General features: G+C 37.7%; 2 protein-coding genes across 2 annotated transcripts in view; one reads left to right on the top strand and one right to left on the bottom strand.

Annotated features, from left to right (window-relative positions):
• Cdc5 (cell division cycle protein 21) overlaps positions 1–27,468 on the top strand; it is a 90,822-nt gene extending 63,354 nt beyond the window's left edge. The window contains exons 13-16 of the mRNA XM_081732408.1: positions 15,112–15,219; positions 17,446–17,619; positions 22,730–22,858; positions 27,239–27,468. Coding sequence (XP_081588534.1) covers positions 15,112–15,219; positions 17,446–17,619; positions 22,730–22,858; positions 27,239–27,349 — 522 coding nt within the window. The 3' untranslated portion in view covers positions 27,350–27,468. The remainder of the gene's footprint in view (positions 1–15,111; positions 15,220–17,445; positions 17,620–22,729; positions 22,859–27,238) is intronic.
• Positions 1,209–2,335, bottom strand: LOC145668377 (uncharacterized). The gene has a single exon (XM_081736166.1). The coding sequence runs from the start codon at positions 2,333–2,335 to the stop codon at positions 1,286–1,288; it is 1,050 nt and encodes a 349-aa protein (XP_081592292.1). The 3' UTR covers positions 1,209–1,285.
• Positions 27,469–27,816: the final 348 nt, after the last annotated feature.

The following is a 27,816-nucleotide window of genomic DNA, read 5'->3' as shown; positions in this document are numbered from 1 at the left end:
ATTCACTATTATAATAGATGTTATTATTATTATTATTATTATTATAAAAAATAAGCAAATGTGTCACTAGGTCCTGGACGTTCAAAATGTGTGTCGCCCGTCAAAAAAAGGTTGAGAACCACTGGAATAGCAGTAAGTTGAAGTGAATTCGGTCAAAGGGAATCCCGCCAAATGTGAGGTGAGATTTGTGATCGTATTTCTCTACTTAAACACGGCAGTTGTGTATTGCCAAACACTGTCTAATGTGCAACGTGGAATGCAAAACCGGCGAAAAGGAGTATTACCGTCTGGAATTCTGCATTATGACACACATGCCCATACACAGCTGCCCGTGCTGTTGAGATAATTCAGTAATTCCAATGGAAACATTTTAATCATCCCCAATACAGTCCCGACTTTGTCCCTAATGAGTTTGGTCATTCATTTGGACAGGTGGCTTGCTCCCCAATCAATGTTCCAATCACAGGAAAGTCCTCAGGAATCAATACTCAATAGCTGAAGCCTCAGGCGACAGATCTGTATACAGAGGGTCCACGAAAGCTTGTGCCACTCAGCCAACATGCTTAAAGCCTTATGGTGACTATGTGGCAAAATAACCAAGATATGTACACTCATGTCCAAAATTATTGTCGCATATCTATAACTGTCTTCTTATAAGAATATAATTTGATAATGATTTTGCAGGATACTTTTAATACTGATACTATGTGTATAATCGGGAAATGTATATTTGTGGTAAATTTCATAGGAAAATAATTATAAATACAAAAATTAGAATGACTAAAACAAAATGTTGCTAAATGAATGAGAAAGTTTTGTTTTTGTGTTATTCTTCTTATTTACTGCTCTTAGGACATGAAATCTGCCGCATACATGTCTTTGCCGATTATACACATACTAACATTATAAGAAATACCGGGCGAATTCGTTATCAGATTATATTCTTATAGCAACATATTTATAGACAGCGACAATAATTTTGGACATGAGTGTACTTGTATAGAATCAACAATACAATTTTTCTCCCTTTGGTTTCGTGTTTGAAATAACCAATCGGCATTTTTACATGCGTCTCATATCATACTACATTGTAAACGACAAATGCTGAGTGGAAGTAATCTTGATTTGTCACATACAATAATTACCCTCGCGCATATATATACAGGGTGCGGCAGCTATTTGAGAACAAAATAATATTCGCGGAAAAAAGGAGCAGAGACTGAAGACAGAACATTTATGACCATTGAACGGTATGTACACTTGAAGACAGACCCAATACATGATATCATCCAATGAAACTGCCATCTGCCGCAATAACAGCTTCTAAACGGTGTCGAAACCGTTGGCAGACATGAATGAAGTGGGTCCTGAGAATGTTTGTTGGGGCTTCCACAATAAGTGCCCTGAGAGCCGCAACGGTGTTGTGTGGATGCTTATTAGAGGCCCTCTCAACCACGCCCCAGACGTAAAAGTCCAAACATTTGACATCTGGGGAGCTGGTGGGCACATATTTGGGGTGACGTGGTCGTAAAAATTCGTGGCCAACCATTCTTTGGTTGAATGGGCCGTATGGACGGGAGCGGAGTTCTGCTGAAAAACATACGGCCCTGCCATGTGGTATATCAGTAGTCCAGGGCTGCACAGCCTTCTTCAACACATCAGTGTAAGCAATGACGTTGACTCTGGCACCTTGACTAAAGAAATGTGGAGGCATCACGTCGCCTTCAGTGCTCACGACCCCCATAACCATCACAGAAGCGGGGATCTTGGTGTGCATGACAGTCGGAACTTCTTCGGGTGTTTCACAAAGCCACCGATCATTTCTGCGGTTCGCCTTCTTGTCCTGGACGAAGATTTTCTCATCCGAGAAGGACCAGAGTATTTCTGGCTGCTCCGGATGTTTAAGCTTGTTCAAAAGGCGCCTTGCACGAATTACTCTATTCTCCGCTGTTCTCGTGGACATAAACTGGCATCTTTGCATCATGTACGACTTGTAACGGAGGTCTTCATGCACCACACGTTGAATGGTGGCCTCGTCAACCGACTTCTCCCTTGCGAGTGCCCCCATGGACTTCCCCGGGTCCACTTCGACAACAGCTTGGACGGAACCGATGAATTCGGATATCCTGGTTCTGTCCGAGCGCTGACAATGTCGTTTCCTGTGGGAAACGGTTTCCATATCACCACTGGCGGCCTCCAGTTCTCTCCAAACTTTGAAGACGAATGACCGGGCGACGTTCAGGAAGGCGGCGATCTTCGAATCGGCGTGTCCTGCAGCCAAGAAGACGATGACTGCATGCCTCTTCATTTTCTGAGTTAGCTTAGGGTTTGCCATGTTTACCTGCAACATAAAAGGATGTGTTACAATGGCATACAGGATACTGTGTCACTTATAGTATGTGTTCTCAAATACGATGGTTGAGCGCCAAAAGGGCGTAACTGTCGAATTTTAAAATTTGGAGGTAATGCTATGAGGATATGTATAATGGATTCAATTTTCTTGTGCCAAGACGCCTTAATGAAAATCTCTATCCTTGGAACGTTATTCGAAAATGATATAAAGGTATAACTGAGTTATTTTCATTTGGTTCTGTGCCAGAGAGGCACATATCACTTAAGCCTCTAAACTAATAAAATTGCAGTTACGCCTTTTTGGCGCTCAACCATCGAATAGCTACCGCAGCTATAGCCCCCCCCCCCCTGACGCTCAGGTATATACTGGGTAAAATGAGCTTCAACCCTGCTTTACACTGGATAAAGCGGCAACTATGGTTTAGCCCCTCCTTTGATCATATCCTGGATCCGCCACTATATATATATAACACTAGTTAACAAATTTAAACTTTTTGTTTGTTACATGAGAAAAATCACCTGATCTTAAAGGAACTTTTTGCGCTGAATTCGAATATGCACTCGGTTTCTCTCCATCACGTACAGTTTTCCCGTAACAGAGGGATTTTCGGGAAATTCCCTCAAAAATTTCCCTTTTTCAGATATTTATTCCCTTAGCTCCTGTCCCCTTACATATAGTAACATAGAAATTATACCTAAGTATACCTCGATTTATATTTAATAAACCCTAAAAGTTTCGTAAAAATCGCTTTGTTCTTTCTAGAGAAATAAATATATTTGTATGTATACTGTGTGCACTGTTTATTGCACCTGATAGTAATGCTTTCAGATCTCCTGAGTTGGGGTAAAAACGATTTGCTTTATTACTACAAACACAGACATAAAAATGAATATTTACAATAGTCAACAACACACTTGTATTGCTCTCTGTAAATTAGAAACGTGTATAAAAATAGAATGTACTTCCAACGTATATTTTTTTTAAACGTACAGTATATGTATATCTTAATACATATATATACAATTCTCCAAGTTTTTTCGTTTTGTTCATGAAATGGTTATCAATATTTGTTATCAAATGTAACAGAATGCAAAAGAAAGAAAGAATGGAATACAGACTCATTGTTGACAACAATGAACTAATGCAGTCTGAATTTTCCACTACGGTATCGTTTCCCCCCTCCCCCCGCGCATTTCTTTCTTTCTTGTGTTCTTGACACCTGGTGAGGGAGTTTTGTACATTTTTATATTGACGTGTGGTTTAACACTACTTCACTTTCAAAGTTGTCTTTGCTGCTAAGAGTGCTTTCATGTTTGATCTTAACGGCATTATACCCAACTAAGACCAGAAGTTTAGTTTGTGATCAGTACAATGGCGTCAAGAGGACGGCGTTCGTGTATTAACTCACCAAATAGTTTTTGTTATGTGTGTGGCCAGTTTGTAGTTAAAGGACAGTGTAGATCCATTACGCCATCGGTGAAACAAGCATATTATATATATTTCGGATGTCGTGTGGGAGATCAGGACAAAACTTGGGCACCCAACATAATTTGTGCGTCGTGCTACGTCACTTTACTTGCATGGGCCAAAGGGAAACGGAGGTTCATGAAATTTGCTGTACCAATGGTGTGGAGAGAACCCACCAACCATCTGGATGATTGTTATTTTTGTCTCACAGTAGTTAAGGGACATTCTAAAAAAAGCAAATACACAATAAGTTATCCCAACGTTAAATCCGCAATTAGACCTATTCCGCATGGGGATGAACTTCCACTTCCCGAGCCCCCTACCAACTGGGAAGAGATATGGCCAAAAGACTTTGATGATGATCATGACCTTGATGAACCATCGACATCAACATGTACATCCAAGGATCCAACGTTCATCCCTGACTGTGTTCGCGAGCCACATTTCATCCGGCAATGTGAACTTAATGACCTAGTCCGTGATTTGCACCTGACAAAACAAGAGGCGGAACTTCTGGGATCAAGGCTCCAGCAGTGGAACTTATTGGATGCAGAAACGAACATATCAGTGTACAGGAAAAGACATGTTCAATTTTCAAGCTATTTCTCAATGCAAGATAATGTGTGCGTATGTACGGATATAAATGGGTTGATGGCGGAGCTAGGAATTCCTTACGTTCCAGAAGAATGGAGGTTATATCGACGCGTCAAAGGTCAGCCTTAAAGCTGTCCTTTTACATAATGGAAATAAAAAATCTTCTATACCACTTGCGCACTCAGTGAAGATTAAGGAATCCTATGACACCATGTCAACTTTGCTAAATCTTATAAATTACAAGGACCATTGTTGGCAAATATGTTGTGATCTCAAGGTAGTTGGTATTTTATTCGGACTGCAGTGCGGTTACACCAAGTACCAATGTTTTTTATGTTTATGGGATAGCCGACCTGATGACAAACATTATGAAGTGAAGGAATGGGAACCTAGAGTGAATTACGTACCTGGAGAATGCAACGTCAAATACGCTCCTTTGGTAGATCCTAATAAGATATTACTACCGCCACTTCATATCAAGTTAGGACTTATGAAAAACTTTGTCAAAGCCATGGACACATCTGGTGAAGGTTTCAAGTATTTGCGAGATAAGTTCCCTAACCTGAGTGATGCTAAGATTTCAGCGGGAGTGTTTATTGGTCCCCAAATTAGGAAATTAATGCTTGATGATAGCTTTGACAGCAAGTTAAACAGTGCTGAGCTAGCTGCCTGGACAGCATTTAAGTGTGTTGTGCGCAACTTTCTGGGCAATAACAAAGCTGAGAGTTACACAGAAATCGTACAGAACATGATACAGAAATACAAAGAGTTGGGTTGTAGGATGTCTTTAAAAATCCACTTTTTGCACTCCCACCTCAGCTTCTTTCCTGCTAACCTAGGTGCTCTCAGCGACGAACAGGGGGAAAGATTCCACCAAGATATAATGGCAATGGAGAAAAGGTACCAGGAACGATGGGATCCTTCAATGATGGGGGACTATTGTTGGGGTCTTGTTAGAGAATGCAACATTTCTTACAAAAGAAGGAAGTAGTGTACGTTTTTGTAACCCAATGGAAGTTTCATATATTGTGATAGTTTTGATTGTCTTTTCATGACCTTTTGGTACATTTGTATTATTGTTTATTGTAAATTGTCACACTTGTAAATTATATTGTATTATATTTTATATATGTGTTTGTGGTAATAAAGCAAAACGTTTTACCTCAACTTAAGAGATCTGAAAGCATTACTATAAGGTGCAATAAACAGTACACACAGTATACATACAAACATATTTATTTCTCTAGAAAGAATAAAGCGATTATTACGAAACTTGGAGGGTTTGTTAAATATGAATCAAAGTATACTTAGGTATAATTTCTATGTTAGTATATGCAAGGGGACAAGATCTTGGGGTGTAAAATAAACGAAAAGGGAAATTTTTGAGGGATTTTCCGAATCCCTCTGTTACGGGAAAATCGTACGTGATGGAGAAAAACCGAGTGCATATTCGAATTCAGCGCAAAAAGTTCCTTTAAGAATAGGTATTTCCTTTTATGTAACAAAACCTTTGTTAACTAGTGTAATATGTACAGGGTGTTTCAAAACAACACCGACAACGTTTAGGAGGTGATTCTGACACCCAAGATAGGAAAAAAAAAGTATAGACCAAGCTGGGTGCACAAATTGTTCCTTTCGGAGTTATAGGCTGCCGGAAACATACAAAAATGAACTTTATAGGTCCATAGCTTCAAAACTATGGGACCTACTGTAGTCGGGTAAAGACTTCTTAAGAACTAGTATGTGCTCTATCCAAATATCCAAATTTCAGAATCCTGTGGTACTTCCGCAACAACTTTTATAGAGGTAGTTGGTGAGTACTTCAAATTATACCCGTAGCCAAACTCTCTCTATAAAAAAATTGTTGCGTGACTATCGCAGAATTCAGAAACATCTTTTTTGGATAGCTCACATATGAATTCCCGAATGAGGTTTCGGCTCGACTACGCTAAGTTCCATAGTTTTAAGTTCTGGACTTTTAAAGTCCATTTTTTTCATGTTTTCGTAGCCTATAACTTCGAAAGGAAGCATTTGTGAATTCAGATTGGTCTATACTTTTTGTCTTATCTTGGTGTCAAGAAGGGATTAGCATATGCGCCTTTGATGTGGAAGAACCGGGTTCGATTCCCCGATGGGAGCTCATGTGGTTCAAGTGCCACATTAAGCTGTAGATCCACATCTCATATAGCCTCGCTGTTCAAAGGAACGCTGAACTAAAAATGAAATCTAACCTAAAGCAAGAAGCCACCATATAGCAGATTTCGTGCCATATTCTATCGTTCTAAAGAATGTGTAATAATGATAAAGTCTACCTCATTCTCTTCTCAGTGAAATTTCCAAAATTCGCGGTAGTAAAAATGAGATATTTGTGTTGTCTATATCAAAAGGATCTTTACCTAGCGGGTTTAGAAAGAAAGAGAGAGAGAAAAAAAACTATCCTCTGTCATGTTGAATTTGTGGAAGTGAATGACATTTTGCAAACGAAAATTCACATAATTAGTTAAACTTCACACGTATTGCGTCTTGCTATAATTTTCCTATGTGGTTTCGGTATATTTGTCTTTTGCCCTCAAATAGGTTGGAGTCCTTTATTGGAAAATCATCTCACATTTGAAAATGGAATGTCATCTTGAACTTTATTTGCACAAAATTGAAGAAGAGTTAGGGCACAAAATCTTAATAACCAGGTTTCTTGTTCTTCAAACACTCCTAAAGTGAAGCAAGAAAAATATTGTTTGAGATTTATGACATGAAACAGAGAACTCACTTGTTCCCATTAATTTCACTTTAATAGAATTTGTAAACTAATCAATGATAACTAAAAATTACGTTTGCTAATAATAATGTCACCAGTTATGATCATGCTTGTCTTCAAAAGAATTATGATAGAGTTCTGAACATTCTATCTGGTCTATTTTCCACATTTTTTATGTTCTTCGTTGTTTCTGTCATTTACTAGAATTAAAAATAAGTGGGGTTGACTTTAGTACATATAATATTTTATGTTGTGTTATTAAACTTACATCTGGGAAAGGGATACACAATATTAATTATTATTATGGTTTCCTCCACACCATTACAATAAGTCAAGTCGTTCTAATAGCAAATATTACACCTATTAATTGATTATTATTCGGAATTAAATGATGCGAGGATTTTAATACTATTTTTGATTAAAGGATTATTTCAGGACCATAAATACAGCAAAATTTTCTCAATAGAAGATACCACTCCTGAATTATTACTATTATATATATATATATATATATATATATATATATATATATATATATATATATATATAGTTATTCTTCACAGATTGTAGTAATTTTATTCCGTTGTACTTTGATGGGTCACTAAGACGGGTCTAAGACGGAAATCAGAAATCCTTCGTGATACAGTAGACAGAAATTCATGTAAAAGTGCAGCAAGTATGATTAAAAAAAAAAAAAAAAAAAAAAAGTATGTTTCAATTTAGCGGCCCAAAAGATTAATGAAAGAAACTAAATATTATAATAGAAAAATTCTGTACTTACTTTTCCTGTTGGATCACGTAGGACATATATCTTCAACTAATCCTGCTAATGCCGACACAAAATTAATACTCTCGTTAATGTCTTCACTTAAATATTTTCAGCCAGACCCCTTCCATATGGAATAATGAATTATATTGTTTCCACACAAAATTGTAGTACAAATTAACCTCTCATTTTTATTTAGTACTCAGGGTGTCTACTGATTCTGGAAATACTTGAATTATACTGGAAATACTGGAAATATACTGGAATTTTGATCCACATACTGGAAAAATCATAAAACTGGTAATTTGTCAATAATATTTTTTTAATTGTTTTAATAGTCTTAAAAATAATTTTGTATCCATTGAGATTAAATTTTTCAAAGTAAGAGTTGTATCCATTTTGTAATTAGACATTTAAACCAATTGGTGGAGTGAAAGGGCTGTGAGGGGAGTTGGGAGGCCTTTAAAACAGTTAGAAAGTCATTGTATTTAAAAAAAATCAAAGTTAACTAAATTTATTAAAAATAAAATATTCTTTTGATGGTAAAACAATTACAAACCTGAAATTATCAAGAATGTGATTATTCTCAAAGAACTTTTAAAAAATCATTGTATTAGGTACTGCAATTTTGAAAATGAAACTCAGTGGACACCCTGGTACTGCTTACGGTGAAAAATTGCTCCAGTACTACGAATAGATTTCATGGTTTCTCAGCTGGTAATCGATGACGGGGACCAGAAACCTTGAAAATTGCCACTAGAAGTCAATACTGTATTAGATTACCTAGATATATATGTATTACAAGTACACCAAGTAGCAAAAGTTCATAAATCCATCTCCACAGATTTACCAAAAGTATTGAAGAAAAATCAAAATGTAATAAAATGAAATTGCATTATATCTAGGTAAGAATAATAACGTACAGATGAACATCATACGTTACATAAATAATTTTAACATCATCAATTTTTGTTGTTAAACTTTCATATTTACAACATACAAGAGAACTCCGTGGTGATACCGTCTTCACTGAGGGAAACCTGGTTTCAATTAACAATGGCAGTCCTTGTAATTCCAACCTTATGTTAAACTATAAATTCTATTCTTAAATATTAGGGGGCGCGGTGGCTCAGTGGTGGAGCGTTCACCTCCGGTGCTTGGAGTCCCTGGTTCGATCCCAGCTCGCGCCGTGTGGACTTTGTGGTGGACAAACACCGTGCTCGTTGGTTTTCTCGGTGTTCTCCCAATTCCTCCCACTTTCTTCATTCCACCATTTCACTCATCTCCTAACCGGCATAACCGTGGGACGTAAAACTCAAAGATTTCATTTCATTTTTTCAATTCTTACATAGGCACAGTGCTGAAAATGGGTGAAAAAATCACATTTACTACACAACATAGTTTCGTAGGTATCTACTGACTTGGGGTATCTTAAAATCCTGGTATTCGCCTGAAATTGACTTTAGGGCTTAGAACTTAGCTACAACGACTGGAATTCTTTTATTTATTTATTTATTTTAAAAGTTTTCACTTTTTAATATTTCAGTTAAAGAAACTAAAGTATTTATAATGTATTATAAATTTTTCGTTGCGCTAATTGAAATGGCAAAATGAATGAATAAATAAATAAACTGAAATATTAAAGAAAAAAAAACCGGGAATTGAAAACAAACATCTTATTGTGAGAACACCATGCATTTATCTGATGATTATGAAATTCAGGAAGTTTAATGTGTATATGAACTTGAAAAGAAAGCAAAAAAAGAAAACGATGTTAAGCAAATGTTAAAGGCATATCTGTCAAATTATAGCATAAATATCTAGTAATGGATAATGGGAATTTGTAGTAGTTCTTACTTTTTACCATGAGCAAAGCATTGCTCAATATATTTGCTATTTATACCAAGTAACGAACAAACTGCTTATTCCTCGTAATTCTTCACAAAATTACTGTAGGAATTTTCTGACGTTTACATAAATAGTTCTATTTATTTTGTTTGTTTTATTTACGTTGATAAGGTAGTAGGAAGAGCAAGCACGGGATTCTATTTTCTCCCACAATTTTTTTTATTATTAAAATCTTGTTATATACAAATATAACACACAAAGTCACTATAATTGTGGTCCGAAGACCAGTACAAAGTTCTATATGTAGTGTGGATAAATAGGTGTCCCAAGGCCTAGGCAGACAAGGGAAGGATACAATAGAACTCCAGGCAAGCTAAGTGGTTACGGTTTAGTAATTCTCAGCGCTCCAGGCAAGCAATGAAAGGTTGAGGTCCCGCAGAGCTCCAGACAAGGTAAGCGGGCAGGGAAACCACAGAGCTTCAGACAAGCTAGGTGGTTGCGGTTAAGACTCTCAGTGCTCCAAGCAAGCAAAGAGAGGGATTGGGATCCATCCCATAGAGCCTCAGGCAAGTTAAGAGATCACCAGCTGAAACTGGTGCCGATGAAGATCGTGTTTTATACCATCTTCTGGACAGCGGTGACGCTAATATGCAGGGTTTGAAAAAACCCAACCCACCTGGGCCCATGTGGGTTTTTTCGGGTTTTATTGGGTTTTTTCGGGTTTAATTGGGTTTTTTCGAAATATTTCAATCTCTTTGGGGTAAAAATGTTAAAATATGATTTACATTTCATGTGTGTCATTGTCAGAACTTGCAACAACTTTCTATTCACTGCTGTTTTGAAAAAATTGCCGCCATTTTGAAATTTTATATTGGATTTCCGAAAAAAATCTATACAGCAAATTTAGAATGTCTTGTGCTTCTACCCTCAAAATATCAACTTTAAAAGTCCGAAAATTGCACCTTGTAGCATGGATACCCGCTATTTTAAAAAATGGCCGCCATCTTGAAACTTTAGGCCGCCAAAATATGTACAGCTAATTTAGTCTCTCGTGCTTCTACTTTGAAAATTTCAACTTGAAAGACCTAAAGTTGCGCTTTGTAGCGTGGATATCAGCAGCGGCGGAAATTTGTCTTCAACATTAGGGGGACGGGTAAGACGGTATATATACATGGTGGTAGGTAACTCCACCGATAAACTTTGGGAGGTGATTCCTTATATGAAACGAAAGATAAAAGTTCTGATAAACATAGGTCGAGAAACGTCTCCTTTCAAAGTTATGAACCGCCGAAAATTCGAAAAATCATGTTTCGAAAGCTCTGCCTTAGAAACTATAGGACCTATCCCAAGCGGTTTAAGGAATTACACAGGAACTAGTATGCGATCTATCTAAATATCCATGTTTTAACATCCTCCGTTATCGGCGAAACGAACGCGCCATTAGTACTTAAAGGATTATCCCTATACCTCAACTTCCTTTTTACAGTTCGTTTTGCCGATAACGGACCACGGTAGAACATGGATATTTAGATAGAGCGCATACCAGTTCCTTTGTAATTCCTTAAACTGCTTGGAATCGGTCGTGTAGTTTCTAAGACAGAGCGTTTCGAAACGTGAATTTTCGAATTTTCGGCGACTCATAACTCTGAAAGGAGACGTTTTTCATCCCATGTTTATTACAACTTTTTTCTTTCATTTCATATAAGGAATCGCCTCCCAAAGTTTGTCGGTGGAGTTACCTACCACCCTATATATATGCGATGTACAAAATATTTACGAAGGCGAAAAACAATGCTGAGGAGGATTACCCATGTCGGTCCCGGCGTCCTCCACAGGGGACATAAAATACGACGATATTATTATTGCTTTACAACTTTAAAATCAGACTGGCAAAATTGAAAACTGTTTACAAGGGATGATCCAAATATGATCATTCACTGTAAACAGTTTTCAATGTTGCCAGTCTGACTTTAAAGTTGTAAAACAATAATAATATCGTCTATTTTGTCCCCTTTGTGGGACTCCGGGACAACATGGGTAGGGGATCAGAGTTGTCTTCAACACTGGGAGACGGTCAGATTTGAGGCTTATTCTGGGAGGTATCAAGTTCATCTCACTTTCCTTTGTGACAGTTGGACATAAATCATCACATTTCTTCCTAAAAGACACATTTCCAATTGGATTATTGAGGGGGACAGTTCCAAGATTGTAGGGGATATGTTCCCATCACCCCCCGGGATTTTCGCCAGTGGATATCAGCTATTTTTAAAAAAAGCGCGCCATTTTGTAATTTTACGTTAGTATGCTGCCAAAATCTAAACAGAAAATTTAGAGTGTCTCTGGTTTGTATCCTGAAAATTTAAAAGACCGAAAGTTGAACACTGTGTGGTAAAGGCAGACAAACTAACAAATGTAGATCGAGTCATCCTAGGATCTTCAGTGACGTTCGCCAAATATGAATACCAAATAGCTATATTAATTTAAAACAAAGACATAATTCATCAAAATGTCTTAAATATTCTATTTTTCTATGTCTATTTTGTTTATTTTTCAACATATTTGGTCTAGGAATTAATTCGTGCGGTTGGTACGCACACATTGAAGCTGTAGTACAAACACAAAATACATAAATACCTTAAGAAAAATATTGTCCATCGCTAGCCACCACTTTCGCCCATCTGTCAGGCAATGTACGGATTCCGTGGCGAAAGAAGTCCTCATCCTTGGAAGCGATCCAGTCAGAGACCCATGTTTCGATATCTTCTGAAGAAGTAAACCGTTGTCCAATCAAATCGTTGTTCATGCAATCGAACAAGTAGTAGTCCGAAGGAGCAACGTCTGGTGAACACGGCGGGTGGGGTAAAACTTCCCATCCGACATTTTCTAAATAGGTTTTGACCGGTTTTGCGACATGTGGGCGAGCGTTATCATGTTGAACAATAAGTTTATCATGTCTGTTCTCCCATTCTGGTCGTGTTCTGGCCAGAGCTTGCTTCAAACGCATTAATTGTCGTCGATAACGTTCTCCATTCATAGTTTCACCCGGTTGCAGCAGCTCATAGTACACCACACCTTTCATATCCCACCATATGCACAGCATAACCTTTGCACAGTGAATATCTCGTTTTGGTTGTGATGGACCTGGTTTCACCCAGGCCTTTTTTCGTTTAGGGTTCTCGTAATGGATCCACTTCTCATCACCCGTAATAATTCGATGCAGAAACCCCTTTCTGCTCTGTCGTTGAAGCAGCAATTCGCAAATGGTTTTTCGTCTTTCAACGTCTCTGTCTTTCAATTCATGTGGAACCCAATGTGACATCTTTTGAATCATTCCCATGGCTTTCAAGCGTTTGGAGACTGTTGTTTGATCAACGCCTAATGCTGCTGCAAGTTGTTCCTGCGTTTGACACGAATCCTGCTCGAGCAATGCTGTCAATTCTTCGTCTTGAAATTTTTTTGGCTGTCCAGCTCGCTCTTGGTCTGCCAAGCCGAAATCACCACTTCTAAACCGTGCAAACCACTTCTGACACGTTCGCTCAGCTAGAGCATGGTCACCATACACTTCCACCAAAATACGATGACTTTCAGTCGCACTTTTCTGCATGTTAAAGTAATGCAGCAGGACACCCCGCAAAAACACTTTATCAGGCACAAATTGCGCCATGTTCACTTAACTACAAACTGGTGTTGTTGACGCTTTAATCCACTGCCCTATACTACGAACGATACGCGATGACAGGGGTTTGCAACACATGTGTGGATACACGGAACTGTGGGACGCTCCGTTCGTTGCGCCATCTCTTGTCCACCCGCACGAATTAATTCCTAGACCAAATAAAATAAATGGTCTTATTGTTGAAGTTCACTTTCGATCCTTTGCGTTCAATTGAGGGAATTTCCCGAACACTTCTTTCAGGACGGGTTTTCCCTGAAAATGCAGCTTGCTTCACTGTACATCGAAACTTCCATTAATACTGAAGTTTGAATGCAGCACTTGAAATAGTAAGCGTTACGTAGTCTTCGGAGCTCCGAGCATTAAGCTTCTTAATTTTGACAAGAGTTTTTACGTTATTGCTAGTGTTGATTCTACAGAATGCTTATTTGAAGGCTAGCAACAAATGACTGAACTTAACTGTTGTTGGAAAACCAAATTTTACTGAATACTTTTGTTACCATCAAAGGTAAGAAATAATATTAATAGTTTTACTAATGTATTTACATATTTACTGTTAGTACCGGCACCTATGACCTTAAACCCGTCAACGTATGAGGGATAACGTCCCTCGGCGGCGCCGAATCAGGAAACACACTATTCACGGAAAGTATTTTCTAAAATATACAATCGCTTACTTTACTTCAAATAGGCTATAAGCATAATCCGCACATTAATTTGTTCAACAATTATCTCAAGCTAAGGTGAGTTTTTTTATATTTATTTATTCATTCATTCATTCATTCACTGCATTTAGAGCTTTATAAAGGTCTTATGTTGAATATTGTTGTCTATTTTAACATGAAAGCGTATAATTCGCCCAAAGAAAGTTTAAAATCTGATAAAAATAACTTTCAATGTGATCACCTTAGTTATACCAATAATACACTAACAAAAAAGTCAAAAACCCAGGTGGGTTTTAAGATGGGTTTTTTCAGGTGGGTCCAACCCGAAAAAACCCGGTGGGTTTTTTCGGGCTGGGCTCACTTGGGCGAACCCTGCTAATATGCCTCTTCTGTCACATGACCTGATGATGTTGATGCCTGTCGTCTGCTTCTTGTAGCAGTTGTAGAAGAGCACGTTGTTGTTTATGAATAAGAAGCGCATGTTCGTGTTTACATAGACTACGTGTAGGATATTACATTATTTATTAGTTAATTGTGTAGAATATTACATTATTTATTAGTTAATTGTGTAGGATATTACATTATTTATTTGTTAATTGTGTAGGATAGTACATTACTTATTAGTTAATTGTGTACAGTAGGATTATAGTGCACGTAAGAACAAGAGATAGTAAGATTGTCACTCGTATGAATGTTGTCAGAAAATTCATACTCTCGTAACACTATTTTAGTGAAGCATTACAGGAAATATGATACGTTGTTCCGTACTTGGTGTAAATGTCAAATGTACTGCGTAAAGTTTTACTTATGGAAAGAAATAAGACGTAATACAAATTCTTGCTGTTAGATGTTAGATATTTCTGTGTTTAAAAGGGTATTAAAATAACACCCTCAACCGGTAACTTCAGTAAATTGTTTTACCACCGCCATTTTTTAAAGTATGTATTCCTTAAGTTGTTGTTGATTATATTTATATAAATTTCTTTACAGGCGCGGGAATACCTGAAGAGGGAAATGGATGTTGTTAAGCAAGGAATGGGCCATGGAGATCTCTCACTTGAAGCTTATACACAAGTGTGGGAAGAGTGTTTAGCACAGGTATATTTTCTATTTGTGTTAATAGCAAAGTGGTTGTTAAATTTTGTTCTTCTCAGAAGAATCATTAAAGCGGATGGCAGTGCTTGTAGAGTCACTGGCTATTTCTTAAAATTTCTGAAGATGTCCCATAAAGTCTGTATCGAAGAAAACTAGAAAGGCTAATGATCTGAGAAACCACATAGATTTGGTGGTCTGCCATGCTAAGGAAGATGACGTGTGTATATATATATATATATATATATATATATATATATACAGTGAAACCTCTCCAAAGCGGACAGCCGTGGGGAATCAAAAATTGTCCGCTATAGAGAGGTGTCCGCCTTAGAGAGGTTTCAATATTTTCTTACGTAAATTAATAAACAAGGTAATATGCAATTAGAAAAAAATATTTTTGCATGAATCACGTATTTATAAATATTACCAAAATGTTGCTGTACCTGCATTATCTTGCACCATCCAATTCGAGGCACAACATGGGAATAAGATGTTATAGTTCTCTGCACTTTACACTTATCGCTACATACTATGTTTTCGGTGTGTTGCTTTAATTTGTGAGTTAATTGTAGTCTAGCAATGACTTTTTTAAAAGACAATATGCGTACCCGTGGTCAAAAATACCAAACTTGGCTTCTGTTTGGTTAGAGATTCCAGCGGGTACAGTAGAATGATGTGTCATTCCAAACAGTGGGCAACTGTCAATCACTTTTGTTTCTGAAACAGATTGGGTGGGAGTGGAATGCAAGCAAAGGATATAAGGGTATTGTGAAACAGAGACCCTTCCTCTGGGTTGCTGGGTTGCTGAACAGACAGTTGAGGCAAAATATTGTCACACCCACATGTTCTTCCTTAGTGACATACGTATAAATTACTTAAAGTGTATTTTTACTGCACTTTCCAAATTGTTTCTAGAGAAAGTGTCCGTAATACGGAGGTAAATAATACCTATAAAAGACAAGAAATACTGTCCGTGTCCGTACTAGAGAGTGTCCGCTTTAGAGAGGTTTGCCAATATGTTTTTTTCCTATTACAGTGTTTGGGGATTACAAAATATGTCCGTTATGGGAGTTGTCCGCTTTATAGAGGTGTCCGTTAGTAGAGGTTTCACTGTATATATATATCGGGTGTTCTAAAATGGTGCCTGCAGATTGCAGATCAGTATTGTACAAGTGAAAATATTCGGGTCCTCGTCTGAAGACTAGAATTGCACTGTGGCAACGTTGCAGACAGAACCATGGAGTAGATCTACCAATCGATCAAATAGTTGCATCGATTCTTTCCAGATGGCAGTTCTACTTAATAGATGTTGACTCTAGCACTACTTGTTAGCGTAACAATTGATGTAACTGTTTGATGGAGTCGTAGAGTAATGCTGGTGGTTCCAAGTTAATCTACGACATTGCCACATAGTGAAGTTTCTAATTCTTCGTAGCGCTGAAGGAGGCCCCGGAGGGTATACCATCATATAGCATTTTTGCTTTGCTTTATTTTGACCTGTAGAATAGCGCTCTGTAATCCGTGGGCGCCATTTTAAAACACATATATATAATATGACATCAATTTAAATAAAATGACATGCTTAAATCTTAATGCGCAGTTTTCGAAAAAATCGACAGGAAACAACTTTTATGGGGCTAAAATTTAGTTTATCATGCTTTACCATTAATAATTGTAAATTTCTATTCTGTTGGAATATATTTATTTATTTATTTATTTATTTATGTTCTGTATGTGTGAAACATGATCTATGAAGTAGAAAGTATTCGATTACGCTTAGATTCAAAAATCAAGTGTGCTTGTTTTCGAGTCTCTCATGTTCTTTGTTAGTAAATCGTAGTTTCCAATAGCTACATTTGGAAAGACTCATTTATGGTCTTCTTTTACGAGGGAGTCAAAAATTATCTACACTTTTCATTCTACAATTTATTTACATGAAGCTAGGGTTATACTATGCACATCATTTTTCTACGTAATCTCCCTCCTTATCAGTGCACTTGGCCCAACGGTCAACTAGCTTATGTATTCCTTCCAAATAAAAGGTTTTCGGTTGGTCGTGAAGCCACTTTTGCACCGCATTTTGCACGTTTAAATCTGAGGCAAATCGGCGACCACGCAAAGCATCCTTGAGTGGTCCAAACAAGTGAAAGTCAGATGGAGCTAGGAGCTTGTGTTACGTTATATGCTTGTAGTTAACTAATTTTGTTAACTTGTTCATTTGTTCTGCAGGTGCTGTTTCTGCCAGGTCAAAATAGATATACGCGAGCCAATTTAGCAAGTAAAAAAGACAGACTGGAATCATTAGATAAAAGATTAGAGCAGAATCGTGGACACATGACTCGGGAAGCAAAGAGAGCTGCGAAAATGGAGAAAAAGTTGAAGGTTCTCACAGGAGGTTATCAGGTAACGTAGCTCAGTATATTATTTATTTTTGTAATTTTATTTATTTTTTAGCCCAGCCCTATTGTGAACAGGGATCCCGATCTATTAGCGAGAGCGAAACCAGTGAGATTAGTGAACATAAGATCAAGTGAGCACGATCCCATTGAGGATTGAGATCCGGAGTGGGCGCGAGTGCAGGCCTGAGATTAGTGATTACGAGCTCAATCGAAGATAGTGAGCTTGAGCCTATGCGAGCCCGAATGAATCCCACTTAAAAAATGACCATATGTGGTCTGGGTGATCGTCGTATTCATTGAATGATGCAGACTCGCACAAGCTTACGACCATAGAGCAGTTAACTACATTATACAGCCGTGGCATTTTCGAAAACATATCGCCCATAACCTAACGTTGTACACTCGCATATGTGAGCTATTCCAGCAGAAGCGTTGGCTTCTCATTTTCTAGTGCAACAAATGTGTAAATTAGACGATAAAAGACTGAAAGGAGGTGTACTGGTCTCACGAGTTATGATTTTTACACCACTTTGTGGATGGCCGTGTGTCTGTTTAGCGGAAACTCCATTAGGCGCGGGGATTGTTTTGCATTGGTGTCAACAATCCAGTCCAGTGACATTGAATGAATATTGTAAGACATGTTTTAGCATGGTTTGAAGAAACCCCATCCAATAACGAAAATTGCTCTTCAAACCTGGCTTGGTGATATTACTTCTGAACCTCTCAAGTGAGTATCCAAGAAATATAGAGGGAGTAGATATGATATTCATAATCATTTTTATTCAATGGCATATCCTTTATATTCCAAGATCATTGACTACAAGTATGAATAAAGGTTTACGTTGACACTTCATCAGACAGAGAGGAGAGAAAACTAGAAGAAAATATCATAGAAGAGAAGTAACTATGGGGCGTCATGTCCGTAGGATTGATTATAGAACAAAGGAATACTCAAGGGGTCGCGGGGCATAGAAAAATTATTTACCAGATATTAGTAGAAACACAATACCACGGACAGACCTAATAAAAAGTCAAATATAACCGCTTGATCAGATGAAAAGAGGAGATAAGTTCTCTATTTTCATTCTAAATTCAGTTTGAATGAGAGATCGATTGATTGGATTGTTGACGTCTCTTTTTAACTAGACTATATGGGACTTTGAACCTACAGCTTAACATGGGATCCGAATCGCGTATTCGCATTGGATCTTCTGCAAGAAAAGTGACAATAATAACCATTGACTACGAGGAAAGTATACTATGCATTTGATTTTGTTATTATTATCACTACTATGTTTCGGTTTAAACAGGGTTTAACTTGATAAAGTGAGAACCATCTCTAGCAAGTGCAGACTGTTGGCGGAATTCTCGAAAGAGCTGCATCACATATGGTAATTATAATTATTTGTATTACTGTAACTTTCTGGCATTTTCATATATATATTTCCTGTACCAGGTTTTTATATTTGCAACTGTTTGTACTAAATATTGTTTGTAAGTATTTGGCGCTGCTATCAGAGTTAACTTGGTCTATTTTATTAGGGTTACGCAGTGAGACTTATGAGGTAAGTACCTACGTCCGTTACTCCTCACTATAACTCTTGAATGGACTCTGTGCTTTTAATTCTGTATTTTGCAATAGACAGCTAGAGCAGTTACCTCGACCGAGTTCGTTAATGAAGTGAATCCGTTAACAGTTTAACGGCTAACGGTGGCTATCCATATCCCATACATCTATCTTGCGTAATCCTCTTTACTGTCTTCACCGGAGTTTATTGATGATAATGTCAGGTCCGTTTGCAGATTCTTTTACATGCGTTCTGTTTTCTCGATCCCAGTATATCTTAAATTTATCGTTGTCAATTGCTCGATTTGGTTGGTATGGTTTGGTATTGGTGATTATAGAAACTGCGAGGATTCATGAAGCTTGGACTCTACACTAATCATAGAACAGCTTAGTATCACGTGTGATACATCGAAAGAATTTGGTACGATTCGTGAATCTTCCGTCCAAACGCACACTTGAGAAAATGTGAAACGGCAGAAGTAGATCAACAACCATGCCAAATTTAGAAGATATGGCAAACGAACGACAAAAAGAACTATAACACAAACACTAACAGTTATTCGAATTAAACGATAACAATATTGATAGCGAAAATGTAAAACATCGACAACAACAATAACACCGAAATAAATAAATCGAAACTTAGCGGCAATCCGACAACACTGTGCCCTCAGATGTTTTTCGTATAGCGCGAGAAACAATACTAGCAAGATTTCATGCTTGATACCCTCGCATTCTGTTGGGTGCTAAAATTGGTAGATCTAGGTCAAACTTCACGAGTCCGTGCGATCACTATAGTCACATGTTATGTGCCAGAAATCGGTGAATGGCTTTTGCAACATTCTTATGTCTTTCCAGATAGTCCGTGGAAGCCATTATGCAGCACGAACGTGTAATACGTTCAATTGTTTCTAATGTTTCTCAATGTTTTCTGCATTTTTCATCATCTGGTATTCGGTGCTTTAACATGAATTCACCATAGTTCATTCAGGGTTGGTATCATCCTAGTGTGGATGGCCATCGTAAATCCTACTGTTCCAGAAAAGGTTTCAGTTTTCTGAAGCCAAGCATTTGATTGTCGTTTATCCGTATTGCTGTCTTTTAGATGAGTGGTAAAGGCTTCATATCTCTCTTTTTCTGTTTCTTCTTACTATTATTTGTATTTTTCTCCACTTCTTTTCTAGAAGCCGCGGTGATGTAAAGTTCTCATCTTCGGTATGTGCGGTTCCTGGTTCGATCCCGATTCGTGCTATGTGGACCTGTTATGGACAAACACAGTGTGCATAGATTTTTCTTCTAGCGTCTTCCGTTTTGTTTATTTCACCAATTTCTTCATTATCATCATCATCATCTTCTTTAGATAGGATAGCATAGCTGTGAAATGTTTTTCTATTCCTCATCGGAGCAGACTATATAGTGACATGCAGGCCACCCAATATATTACTGTTTCTGTTTTTTTTTTTACCCATATTTTGAAGTTACCAGGAAATTATATATAATTCTGCATATGTCAAGTGTAATTGTGTAATTTTCTTTGATTTTTTCTTTCAATTCCAGTTTTAAGTGCTCTTCTCAATGCCTTGTGGGCTACTTTGCTATTAGTAGTATTTTAAAATATTTTATTTCCCATTATTGTCCTTTACTTTGGGCTGGGTATTTTTCTATTTTTTTTTTTTTTCCTCTCTGTGCTTCTGCAGGTTTGTTGTGTGCGGTATTGTGCTTTTCTTTAAGTGTACCTCTTTGTCTTTGCTACTGTGATGTCTGGACTCTTATAATACCTATTCTTCTTCGTCTTCTCAAAAAAAAAAAAAAAAAAGTTTGTATTTATCTGTTTGTAATATCATTTTCGCTTAGTATTTAATGCGGTACTTCTGGTGTCATTTTCTGTTTCATTCCTATTTCTCGAATTTTGCTACTCATGTCTCGAATTTTTTTTATCATGTCTTTGCTTATGTTCAGTTTTTGTCTTCGTTGCGCATCCATTTGTGATATGTTGTACTGCTTCTGGATGCATTTACTATCATTTGCATTTATCATCATGTCTTGTGATGCTTTTCATTTTTTATTTTTTATTTTACTTTTAATTTTTTGTTATTCATCTTGTATTCTTTTTATGAAGGCTTCTGTCTCTGGATTTGAGTCGCCCACTGTCATACGCTGGAATGTTCTTTCTCTGTCTACGTGATCTTCGCTGACTTGTTCCGGGAATCGTTCATATACGGAAGGTTCATCAGTCTATGTGGGTTTGATTTTAAATCTTCACCCGTGCTCACAGAATTGACCGATTCAAATGAATCAAACAGCAGGGGAAAGACAAAAATATTCTAGTATCGCGTCAAGTTTGCATGTGTAGGGTTCGTCGTAGCTCCAAGATGAACCAGTTGAGAAGGCTACGTCGTAGCACTTTGCCACGCCAAGTTTTCCGTGACATAGCTTAAAAAACAGTGAAGGGAAAATGGAACATTATTAATCGACATAAACATCACGTCTTTCCAGTACTTCTTTCACTTAGTAAGGACAGTAGAAAGCGACCATGTACTGCGGTGACTCCACCTGTAGCTTGGAAGTTGCGCCGAATGGCCCTAGAGGAAAACCTTCCTACACAACAGTTGATGACAAGATGATTGCGCGTGATACAGTCAACTGTGAACCGCAACTTATGTAGCAAATTAAAGCTCTGGACGGTGTTTAAAAGTCATGAACATGTCCTTATTGGAGCCCATCGAAGGGAGAGAAAGAACCACTGCAGGCGCTCTATAAACGCCTTTTATCCGGAGAAAAGTGGAAGTTAGTTTCCATACTCAATGAACCATGGATTTATGTATCAAATTGTGGTAAAAATTCGAGCAGTAACGTACACCTCACGAGACGCAAAACCCCACCCAGACTTCATCCATCAGCGCAAAGCAGGTTTCGCGAAGGTATTTGTAGTCGTCGCGGGATACTGCTATGAAGGCAAGTTAATGATTTGCAGATGCCTAAGAACTGCAAAATCAACTGCGCATTTTATCAGCAACATATTCTCACATCAGTTTATACAGATCTGCATCTGCCCCGTTTGTAAAGAAATGCAATAACTCAAGTCCGTGTATATATGGATAAGGCCTCATCATATACATCCCATTGTGCAATAGATGGCAAAAGAGCACATCCATCTCGTGTCACCACTGTCCGTGACCTCTGGAAAGCCTACCATTAGGAGTAGCTTAAGATTCTCGTTCCTGTGCTTCAACGGAGCCTTCTCAATGGAAGTTGCGGTGCAGGACTATTGCCAAGATACATGGTGCTCACATCGAGGGCTACTGATGATAGTTCCATGTTTTTTTCTAATATAGGTGAGACGTGAAAATTGAACACATATAGACAATCAACCTTATGTAGTGGTTTCCTTTCCACTATTATTATTATTATTATTATTATTATTATTATTATTATTATTATTATTATTATTATTATTATTATTATTATATCAATAAAATTATAACTTTCTGTATGTAATTGATATGTCAATCAACTTAACTTAATGCTTTTTTTTTTTTTTTTTCAGTCTCGAGCCCAAGGGTTGATTAAACAGTTACAAGACCTGTACGAGCAGATAGAACAAGCTCATTTAGAATTATCTACATTCCAGTTCCTTCAGCAGCAAGAAACAATTGCTATTCCTCGACGAATGGAGGTAAGACATACTTGTACTCTTATTTAAAACAGTTGTTCAAATATAATACCTAGTCGTACCATAAATGCTGTTGCAAAGTTGATACATGGTTGACAGCATTGGGTGTTAAGGTAAGCCCACAATGTTTCAGCAAACAACAACCACTATCATTCTGTGCTTGACTGCGATAGCGAAAAAGTCAATTAGTGTGAATCGAATGGAGTAGGTTGTATACGAAAACCATGTGGCAGTAATCGCACTGCACAAAGTTCGCAAACCACCGTTACAAATTTTCAAAACCCTGTAGACACTAAAGATCACCAGGTTGTTCGTTCATCGGACCATTAACCGTTACAGTGGCAGTTGAGGAGTGACCCAGGAAAGATAGATGAGAAGCCAGAAGCTCGTGAAAGCTGTGGTGATGTGGATTAGATAAAATCCTGTGCGGAAACATTCAGTCATAGCTCTCAAGCTAAATGCATCAAAACCGTCGATGTTATGTGTGCTCAGAAGTAACAAGGACTCAGAGATTATCGGCAAACTACTTATCACTTCCTCACTCCACAGCTGAAGGTCCAACTGGAACAGAAAGCAGAACGATTCCTTCAGCGTTGGAGGATCTTTCTTACGGACGAAGAAATATTCACGAATAAAGAGTCGTACAATCGACTGTGTTTATGCCTTAATATCCCAGGAAGCTCGTGAAAACATTCCATGGTTCCTCATAGACCTCCATCCCACCTCAGTGACGATTTGGTGGAGGGTCCTACGATGGCAGAACTGACCTCCACTTCTGGAACATCGTGTGAGAACAGTTCAAAATTGTATCAAGCGACAGTGTTGGACCCTCTGGTGTAACAATTGCCGCGCACCATGTTCAATACCAACCTACAAAGCCAAGATTACGCAGCAGTGGCTTCAGAGTATGTTCCTGATTTCATTACTTCTGATTATACCCTCCAGGAGCCCCGACCTTAGCCCATTGAACTACTGGTTGTGGTCCGTATTGGAGGGCGTGATCTGTAGGAAGGGTCGTCCAAATCGGAGTCTCGAGCGTTCTCCTGTGAGGAGGCAGAAGTTACCCTCCAGACCGTGCGTGCTGCGCCCGATAAGGGCCAGAGGTGGCCATTTTGAATAGTGATTGGTGCTCTGTCTTGATAAGACCTGTACCTTTGTAACATCGAAATATTAAAACATTAGCTTGATAACTGTATTTATAGTTCATTCTTAACTCTAGAATAGAATTCATGATATAACTAGGTGGGTTCAAATATAATAGATTCAAACCAAGGCGTAATTGATTGATATTTAACGTTCGTTTTCAGTACTTATAGCCCTTTCATACACAGCCACTGAAGTGGTGTTACAGATCGGCGTGACCAGTATGAACAGAAATATGAACCAAACAGCTAATAGCACACGCCGACACATTTTTTTTTTCTGTTTATATATTTTAGCTACCACCTACGTTATTGTTCGTGTGATAGTTTCCAGGACAAACAGTAAATACATAGAGACATACCTTTCTTCATGTTTATGTGTGTGTATGTGGCATGCTTTTGGTTCAAGAGTTCAGTATCCATTCGACTAGCGTCTGGTTCATAGTTCGTAGAACTGTTTCCACGTCTCAAATAGTTCTGCTTTGTTGAGAAATGGCTTCTAATAATAAGATACTTTTCGTGATGCCCAAAAGCAAGGATCTCAGAAGCTCGGCCTCCTGCACAGGCAGCTCAGTGTTAACCACTTAACTTTGAGGAAGCCAATCGATATATGTTTAGATCTGTCAACAAAATGTTTCCGCTCTGTATTTCTTTCCTTAGTGCTTGAATAATAATGATAATGATACTTAAATAAAAAGTATGTAATTAGCTTGCTTCCATCATGTTTACTTCATTGTTATTTATAATGTAATTTCTTTTGTGTTGAGAAATATATAGTGAAAAGAAAGTTAAGTAATTAAAATATATAATTAAGCAATATGTTAATATAGTAAATGAATATAAAGAATATTGAGTATGGAAGAGAAGTTACGTTCAGTATATAAGAAGTTCTGGCATGCATTATAGAATGTGAATAAGAAAATAGTACTTGCTGTTCATGTTTTAGTTGTTATGTATGTCCGACTATCAAAACGATTATTAGTCTTGTTTGTACGATCGTCTGCCAGTATTTTTAATGCTTCGCTTCGATTCCATTACCTCAAAAACTTATTATTTGATACCAAACATGACCATTCAGCAACGAGGTTTTTTTTTCTTTTTCTTTTTTTTTATGGCCGTGTTGATTTATATTTAATCCGATAAGATGAATTGTCTTTTAAATTTCTTCGTCTTCTTCTTATTATTATTATTATTAGCATTTCAACTCCAACTATGAAAATAAATTATTATACGAGTCAAATGAATGTAAGCATTACCTTTGTTTAAAAAATATTTTCCCACGTGACCGCCATTTTGATGATATCATTACGGACAAAAGAACACCTTAGTACTTAAGGTCAGGGACGTTTTACATTCAGATAGATGTAGTATCAGGATCCTTAAGTGCATGTTCAGTGCCAGAAGTGATTTTTTTTTTCCGAATCCTATTACATATTGTTTGGGGTTGCAGATCATGAAGAATAATGAGGTAAAATCCACCCCTTGTTGCAAATTTGCACTACATACAATACAAGTTTTCATAGGAAGTGCGTAAAAATTATTCGGTTTTGATAGAAATTAGTGCATATTTTATTTAGGGCATTGTAGTCGTACTTGTTGGTGCGTTAAAATCAAGTCAAGGGGGTAAAGGGGAAAACTTCGAAGTTAATTTTGACCAAAATAATTGGAATTTTTGTGCAATATGGCGTATATTTTCATTGTTGCTTCTTAATTATCTCCACTGCTTGTGGTGAAATCGGTCAAAAATGACAGACTGAATTCCTCACCTATTTTCCCAATATTAGAAAATATTCAATGATACTTGTCGTAAACATTTTTTTTTTATTTTGATTATTTTAAAACAGTAAGATGCGTATTTTCTTCGCACGGTTGATATCGTCCTCCCTCCCCCTCCTTACCAAATTGAAAGCTGTTTTCGTTTAATGTAAAAGTAAATAGAGAAAAGCATGCCATATTCCAAATTCGGTAGAATATGGCGTGCACTTTTTTTTAGAGGCTTCACAGTTACCTCATTGATTGTCTTTTAAAGTTAGTCGCGAATGATTGACTGGCTTTATTTCTCACCTCCCTAAGAGTTAGAAAATTTGTTCGACGATTGCTTTTGTAAAAATTATTCGGTTGTGATGGAATATGAGCTGTATGTAATACAGGGTTTGTCCATGAAGTAATGAGACCGTCCGCCGTGCGGCGCTCCAGTTGCCAGCAACACGCTCCCTAGTGGGAAGGATTTCTGGTGGAAGGTCTAAGCTGAGGAACACACTGGGCGGCAGTTGCGTCCGGGCTTTGATGCAGTGAAGATCACGCGTAGCGAAAAAGCTGTTTTTGAGTTTTTGTCACAGCAGAAAGAATTTGTACCTCCAGAACGAATCGTTAACAACGTTTTTTTTTTTTGTACAAAGAAGTCCTTGGCACCTGCACAGAGCCGTCAAACGGAAACGACCGGAGATTGCCGATCGCTCGAAGCTCCAGCATAACAACAGTCCAGTTCACACCGCCTTTGTTGTGATCGCCTACCTGGACTGTATAGGGATTGCAACTTTGCTGCAGCCACCGTACAGCCCTCATGTAAACCTAGCAGACTTTTTTTCTGGTCCCAAAGCTCAAGAGAAGCCTCAAAGGTCACCGTTTCGACGATGTGTCCACCATCCAACAGGCTGTCACAGTGTTGTCTGAAAGAGGTTGCGGCAGCTAACTTCCAGGAACCCTTTGAAGCATGGGAATCACATTGGCAGCGGTATATCGACGCCCAAGGAGACTATTTTGAAGAATTTTAAAAATATGTAGCGATCGGATCAATAAATTCTTTTTACCAGACCCACTCTCATTACTTCACGAACAAACCCTGTATGAGGCTTTCCCACAACTTGTACTGCTTGGAGTTGAAATCAGTCAATAATAAGGCAGTGAGTGAATTTACCTCCTCCCCCTCCCTCCCTCCTTCCAATTAGTTAAAAAAGAAAGTGTATGTTCCGCGAAAGTTTCGTAAAAATGCATTACTTTTATAAATCTTACAAGATTGGAAAAGGGCAAGGCGGTGAAAATATTCAATAATAATAATAATAATAATTGAATTGCACTTCAGTTAACAGTATCACCAGTTTTAATCTCGTTGTTTGGAATGACCATTGCAGTATGATTAATTTTTAATTTTGAATCGTGAATTGTATTTCAATATGACTTGGCTTTTTCTCTTGTTTTCCATTTGTAAGTTAAATTAATAAGGCATGTTTTCTGTTTGCAGTCCCTAACAGAAGATGTAAATAGACAAACAGAACGAGAGAAGGCGCTACAGAAGAAATATGCTGAGCTGCAATCAACACTTGAAGAGTTGAAGCAGAGGTCATCTTCATAGATTCACGTGTGTGTTCAAAGTCTGTGATTATTTTTCTTGTATATGTATAAAAAAACAAATTCAATACTGTAAATGTTCTTTTGTATTGTGAGCAATATAACACCATCCACTGAGTGAAACATGGCTGTTTTTATTTTACTTTTTGTAAACTGGTGCCATATACGAAGGGTGGTCAGAAAGTAAGGTTACAAAGCCTGCAGTGAAAAGTGTATATACTATTTCGTACAATCAATACAGCCAACAGATAGTACATACATTCGGTTATTTTTCGACATAGTCTCTATATCGGTTGAGGCACTTGTCGCGTTGTGAGATGAGTTTGAAGATTTCCTGGTAAAAATGCTGTCCTTGCGGTTCAGCCACGTTGTCACGAAGTGTTTCACTTCCTCGTCTGAAGCGAAGCGACGGCTTCCTAGGTGCTCTTTCAAGTAGTCCGGGCTATAGGGAAAATGGTCGATGATGTCCCA

Source organism: Thermobia domestica, chromosome 1, assembly GCF_964235325.1.
Source record: "Thermobia domestica chromosome 1, izTheDome1.hap1.1, whole genome shotgun sequence".
NCBI classification, from domain to species: domain Eukaryota; kingdom Metazoa; phylum Arthropoda; class Insecta; order Zygentoma; family Lepismatidae; genus Thermobia; species Thermobia domestica.
This window is presented reverse-complemented; position numbering and strand designations above follow the sequence as displayed.

Excerpts from the sequence above, each read along its gene's own strand:
- LOC145668377 (XM_081736166.1), bottom strand. The coding sequence starts at position 2,335 with ATGGCAAACCCTAAGCTAACTCAGAAAATGAAGAGGCATGCAGTCATC.